Raw genomic sequence first — 6,722 nt, 5'->3', positions numbered from 1 at the left:
ACATTTGGGCGGCATTATGCTAATATTTCCACATAGTGATGTAGATATGTGGGGGCGTGTTAGAACGAGCCGTTTTAGGGGGGCATGGCAGAGTCTTAACTTTTATAAAGAATATCTCTTTGGTTTTGAGACTTTAGTCTTTGCAACTTCAGGGATCTTATCTATGCACAATCAGCTTGTAACACTCCAAAGAGAAAGGAAAACTTGAAATCGCATCATATGACCCCTTTAAAGGTCATGACTGGTCACAGCTCAGAATAAATAGGAATACAGGGATCCTATGAACAACAGCTGTCAGTGTTTGAGGGGGGTTGGTTGCAACAGCTGTGTGTAAGTAGTAAGTAAGCCTAGTTGCAATGGAAAGGGGCACCAAGTTACACAATATACCTAAATATTTTTGCTTTGTACTATTAAACTTTTTTTCTCTTTTATGAGTCTAGGGCTGTCATTCATTTTAAGTGACATTTATTTTTAGTGATATTTTTAAGGTTGCAGAGACATTATAGCCAGGACTTAGAAAAAAATCCCATTATAGATCACATTTAAATGTGAATTGAAATTTAAAGATGAATGAAGTAAACACTAATTTTAGGTCCAACATCTCATTAAATAAACATCTACTGAGATTGCGTACATTGACTAAAATATGTTTGTTAAAGGTGGAATGTGTAATTTAGTGTGATGCATTGAGATCCAGTCAGATGAAGATATGAAGGTTAAAAAGCTAACTTTTATTTAATAATGAGTAACTGAATGACAAATGAATAATGCATTTAAGTAAAATGTGAATCAAACTTTTAATAAATCAAAGATAATTATTGACAGTGGGGAGGTGAATACAATTTATTACCAATAAGATTAATTAAAAAAACAAAATTATTAGAATAAGGTCTGAGTATAGTATCTTGCCACCAAAGCAATGAACAAAAGGGCCCCTTGAGCATACAGAGCAGAAAGTGTAACACTTACGAGAACTAAACACTCTTTATACCCTTGCACTAATCCGATAAAATAAGGGTAAGCCCCTACATCATGTAAATTTCAATGTCATGCACCTTGTGACTGAGTTGACGTGACCTGTCAATGCTGCATCTGATGGATTGTTGTGGTTTTTGTAAAACGAGCATATCGCATATCTCAGGGCTGCAGACTCTATTTTTGCAAACCATGGCAGCAAAATAACATCTAGTACTTTGGGCAGAATGTGTTAAATTCTTAGGAAACATAACGCAAAAATAATGACATCCATATTCATATACATCTTTGCATATTATGCTAGGACACTTCATCCTTAGTTGTTTCCCCTAATTGATTCTGTTATTTTCTTGTTAATCACTGTGAAGCTGTTTTGACACAATCTGTATTGTATAAAGCACTATAGAATTGAAGGTGACTTCTTGATTTAACTTAAAGGTTATTTCTTAGATTTTCAAGTGTTATATAACCTAATTTCTGTGTTTTTTGTTTAGATCTCTTATTGCATAACTCAGCCACTGAGGAACCATTACCATGCAGGGATATACATGGAGTTCAAATCAGCATCCTTCAACAAGATGCCAAGATCAGCCTCCACCTCAATACCAAGAACGACTTCCTCCTCAGTACCAAGAATGGTCTCCACCTCAGTACCAAGAACAATTCCCACCTAAGTACCATGCTGTCAGGAATGATCAACCCAATGCGTTCCAGGTACAGCTCATCTCTCAACTTCAAACCACATTACAGACAAGATATTCCAATGGACAACAAGAGGCTGCAAATCAGTGGAGCACTTGTTCAGGCAGTGCAGACTCTTCTGCTTTTCAACCAAATTCAGATGGATATAATCGGTTGAAACGGACAAACCAGATCAATCCCCAATACCCATTTGCAGCCTCCAACACACAGCAGCACTACCCATCTGACAACCCCAATGCATATAGGTATCATGCCCAGTTCATGCAATGGCATGATTCCTCCCCACAGAACTACAGAAACACAGGCTGTAGTCAAGCTCAAATGTACCATGGCAGCTCTGTGGGTAACCGCAGGGGTTGGAGTTCCCACATTTCCAACAATGGCAGCTCTCGTTCCATGAACAATCAGCAACAACTTCAGCCTCTTAGAATGGCTCCTCTTCTTCATCACCAACAACAACAAGAGTTCTCTAGACAATATACAGGCAAAAAACAAAGATGCTACACACAATACTCTTCTCGGGCCCATAACAATGGAGTCTCCCAAAAAAATCCTAACAATCAAGCTCAGAGCAGAACTGAGGCCAATCATACCTCATGCAACTCTATGACACCACCTTCTGGAGCACAGAGCAATGTTTCATTACCTTCCAATAATGTGAACCAAAGTCCTGTTAACCAGAAACGGTCAGAACTGGGGTCAAATGCAGGTCCAAATGTATCTGCGACCCAGTCTCAGAATAATCAAAATACTGCACATCAGTCTCAGGGCACAAGCAGTGAGACATATAACACTAATCAGACTTCTCAAATGACACAGACCAGTGAAGCCCAGCTTCAGCCCCAATCTATAACTGATTTTAACTTGTCAGCTTATGCTGACTCAATAATATATAGATTACTGTGTTCAAATGACAATGGACAAGCAAATAAGCAGCAATCAGATGAAAGAATTACTCATCAGAACACTCGTCCAGAAAAGTCGGAGGTTTGTAAAACCAAAAGGACTGACAGTCACTCAAAGGAACCTTTTTCTGAACCAAGAGAACAGTGTACAGTTGAACCACCCAGTAAAAGAATGAAGTATGCTGTGTTTCAGAGAGACTGTCGGAACAAAGAAACAATAGTGTCCAAAGACATAAGTAATTTTGGGGTGCTATCTGCCCAAGCTGGTACCCATCAGACAAGTAGCAATGAGAACAGACTTAAAGGAATGAGCCAACACAACATACAGTACAGTACGGATGCAGCAGACTGTCTTGAAGTGGTCTTTGCACTACAGAAAGCTGCTCAGCAAACTCACAAGGCCATTGCCATCGTTCCACCTATTTACCAGCAGATCTCAAACGCTGCACCAATGGCTGATACCAGCCCAAAAAAAGCTGATAGTCCACTGTTAAAGATTGATTCTGTTTGGTCACTTGTTGAAGAATCTAACAAACAAAAAACTGTAAATGACAAGCTGTCTGAATCCTCCTCACAAATGGCTCAACAGAACAACAAAAGCCTTGAAAATGCAACTGCAAACAACATGGCAGACCCAGATACATGCTCTGCTAGCCCAGTTGAATGTCAAAATGATGTGCAGCAAAGTGACTGTGATTCAGATGGTCCTTCATTTGACGTGTCCAGTGTGCCAGTGATTGAGTACACACTGGAGAAACTGATGGAGTTAGTGAAGTCTATAGAGATGAAAGAGTTATCGGCCGGATATCCTGAGAAATCTCAGAGCATTTTAGAAAGGATCTTAAAACTCTACTGGAATGGGAAAGCTTCCAATATGTTGGAGCCTTTGAAATCATTAAGAGAGGCACTGCAATTATCCATAGAATATGCAAAGGATTATGGGTCTGTGGTATTTAAAAGCATCGAAACTGAAAACCTGAAGAAGCTAGCTCATTGCAACATTCTCAAACATGAGACATATTCATGGTCAGAGGAGTTCAGATCTTCTTGGTTAAATGTTGATGGACAGCCAGCTGATATTGAAAAGGTGCTTTCAGAACCACTGTTGGATGACATAACTGTGTTCAAGGCAACATCACAGTCCTTTTCAGATAACACTGTTGTCACTTCAGCCAGATTAGGTGTGAATTCCCTCACAGACATGACTGAGGTTTCATCCAAGGAGAAAAGTGTAAATCCAGACACTTGCAGTCCAACAGATCTTTTCATGCAAATGGCAGGAAATGACAGGGGGGAAGTGGCTGCGGAAAACAATGGGCATTCATATGTAGTGCTCAGAAAAGAAAGTGAGAAAGAGACATTCAAGAAGCAAGAGGACATCAATCAAAACCACATTTTTAACATAGAGCCTTCAGACATCACACCTTTAGCTGAAAGGTCTACAGAGAGACTTACAGACCTCAGCAATGCAAAAGAAGTATTCAGACAAGATCACGAGCAAACACGTGATGATAATGTATCAGATTCACTTTCTCTGAGTCCTGGAGACAGTGTTTCAGATGGTGTGAAAAACTCTGTTGTGTCTTTCTCTACTGAGACTCATTGTAGCTCCATGGAAACATGGCAGGTAGAAGATATTTCTGATGATGAAAATACAGGCAGTAAAGAGGCTCTGAATAACTCCTCGGACACCTGGCTTGTAGAAGATATTTCTGATGATGAAAATACAGGCAACAAGGAGGCTCTTAACACCTCAGACACCTGGCTTGTAGAAGATATTTCTGATGATGAAAATTCTGGAAATAAGGATGTTCTTCTTAATTCCTCAAACACCTGGCAAGTGGAAAACATCTCTGATGATGAGAATCCAGGCAATATGGACACTCCTAGTAACTCCGCAGACATATGTGCGGTGGAAAATGAATCTACTGATGAAAATTCAAGTGCTGATTCCTTGTTTATGGGAATCACGGTGCTATCATCGGAAGATGCTAAAACATTTTTCCAATATATTGAAAAGGATCCTGGATGTACCATCAAAACCAAATCCCAATCCAAATTGGAGAGCCCAGATCTTGTAGCATGCTTTGATGCACCCAGTCAACTTAACCAGGAGTACAACAAAGCACATACTTGCTCTCGCTGTGGTACCCAAATTGTGAAATCTAATTCCACTAATGTGACAAAGACGGACAGTGATGCTGATCTTTTCTGCCTCCAGTGTTGGGAACAGGCACCATTGTTTGAGCTAGAAGAGGAGCCATGCTCTCCAATGACAGATGAGGTCAATCTGGGCTATGCTGCTAAATCAAATGAACTGGGTCAAAATGATAGTCTGCCATGTCTTAAGTTGGAAGTCAATGAGCCAAATGTGGCTTCAACAAAGGAATGCATTGCATATGAAGGACTGAAAGGACAAAAAAATTGTTGTCTTTTAACATCAGACCCGGGGGAAAATTGTAGTCCACCATGTCTTAAAATAGAAGTCAAGGAGCTAACTGTTGCACCAAATGATGAATGCATTGCGAATGAAGGACTGGCAGGACAAAAGAGTGTGTTCTTGGTAAAATCAGAACAGGGACACAATTGTAGTCTGCCATCTCTTGAACTGAAAGTCAAGAAGCCAAATGTTGCTCCACTGGAGGCATGCATAGCAGAGGAAGGACTGATGGGACAAAAAAGAGGCAGTATGGTAAAATCAGAACTGGTAGAAAGCTGTTGTCCACCATCTCTTGAACTAGAAATCAAGGAGCCAACAGTTGCTTCAACAACGGAATGCATTGCAGATGAAGGACAAAAAAGTGACAGTATAATACAATCAGAACTGAGACCAAATTGTAGTCTACCATCTCTTGAACTAGAAGTCAAGGAGCCAACTGTTACTTCAGCAGAGGACTGCATTGCAGATAAAGGACTGACGAGACAAAAAATTGACAGTATGGTAAAATCGGTGACTGAGACAATGTCTGAAAATCAGGGGTCAGCTGAACGGGAGCTAACCAAGATTCAACCAAATAAGCAAAAAAATGAGAAAATTAGAGTACCCAAGCCCCAATCTTTCACGCAGTGCAGAAAATCATTTTCAAAGAAAACTGCATTTTTCAAGCATAAGCTAAAATCTGGTAGCACTAGTACTGGTTCTGATGATTCTGTGCTTTTCGCTCCAGATATTATAGTTAAAATGAACTGGCCACAAAAGAAAAATCAACCTCGTGATTCTGCAAACAAACGCTGTAGTGGTGAGAGTCAGAACTGCAGTAAGGTGAAAAAATGTAAAGAACATGGGCAAGAAAGACGAGATAATCATGACAGAACCTCAACAAAACATAGAGAAAACCTACAGAAAGTGACAGAGAAAGTGTCTGGTCAATCAAGTGACACACCACCCCACGGATCAGAAAAGAAGCTGGAGCTGCATGGTATTCTGTCAGTGAATAAAATGAAAAGAACTGAACCAAAAAAAGTGAGATTTGATTTATATGGGTCCAAAACAGAAAAACAGTACTATCCCCGAGAGCGGCATTTTACTGCCCCTGCTACCTTAACAGTCTCTGATTGCAAAGACTATACCGATGTGCTTTCTGCTAAACAAAAAGTTCACAACCAATGGAGTAGCACCTTTATACCTAAAACAAAGAAGGCTTGTCCTCCCAGGTCACCACAGGAGAGTGGACCACAGAAGAAAAAAACACAGAAACCTCAGGATCTCTTAAAGTCAAATATGAGTGCATTAAGAAACCATTTGACTCACAGAGCCAAGCTATTATCCAGTAGTGACATAGAGACAAGTCACATAAGAAAACCATATTTTCATCAAAAGCTTACGAAAACACTAAGCAGCTAACCTGTCTAATTTGCTTAATTATTGTTTATATTATGTTTACTTTAATATGTTTACACATAATAGCTGTAGCTGAACTGTCACAGCTTTTATTGTGTAATTTTATTATATTATGCCATTTACTCAATGTGGTATTCTTACTCTTACTTGATATTTGGCCATTGGGCAATACTGGTGGTTTCCATTGGATTGTACCAAGTTACCTTAAATGACCCAATATACTCTGGGTCATTTCTAGAAGTTCCCACAGGAACAAGTAGCCAAATTTGATACTTAAAATGGTTGATCTAGGACATTCC

At 39.6% G+C, this 6,722-nt stretch overlaps 1 protein-coding gene across 1 annotated transcript in view; it reads left to right on the top strand.

Annotated features, from left to right (window-relative positions):
• LOC107580215 (uncharacterized) overlaps nucleotides 1–6,436 on the top strand; it is an 8,400-nt gene extending 1,964 nt beyond the window's left edge. The window contains exon 2 of the mRNA XM_016265952.1: nucleotides 1,470–6,436. Within this exon, the coding sequence (XP_016121438.1) occupies nucleotides 1,510–6,426 (4,917 nt within the window). The 5' untranslated portion in view covers nucleotides 1,470–1,509 and the 3' untranslated portion in view covers nucleotides 6,427–6,436. The remainder of the gene's footprint in view (nucleotides 1–1,469) is intronic.
• The last annotated feature ends 286 nt before the right edge of the window (nucleotides 6,437–6,722 follow it).

Source organism: Sinocyclocheilus grahami, unplaced genomic scaffold (assembly GCF_001515645.1).
Source record: "Sinocyclocheilus grahami isolate Dianchi unplaced genomic scaffold, SAMN03320097.WGS_v1.1 scaffold33.1, whole genome shotgun sequence".
NCBI lineage: Eukaryota > Metazoa > Chordata > Actinopteri > Cypriniformes > Cyprinidae > Sinocyclocheilus > Sinocyclocheilus grahami.
The sequence above is the reverse complement of the archived record's forward strand: the minus strand, read 5'-3'. Positions and strand labels throughout refer to the sequence as shown.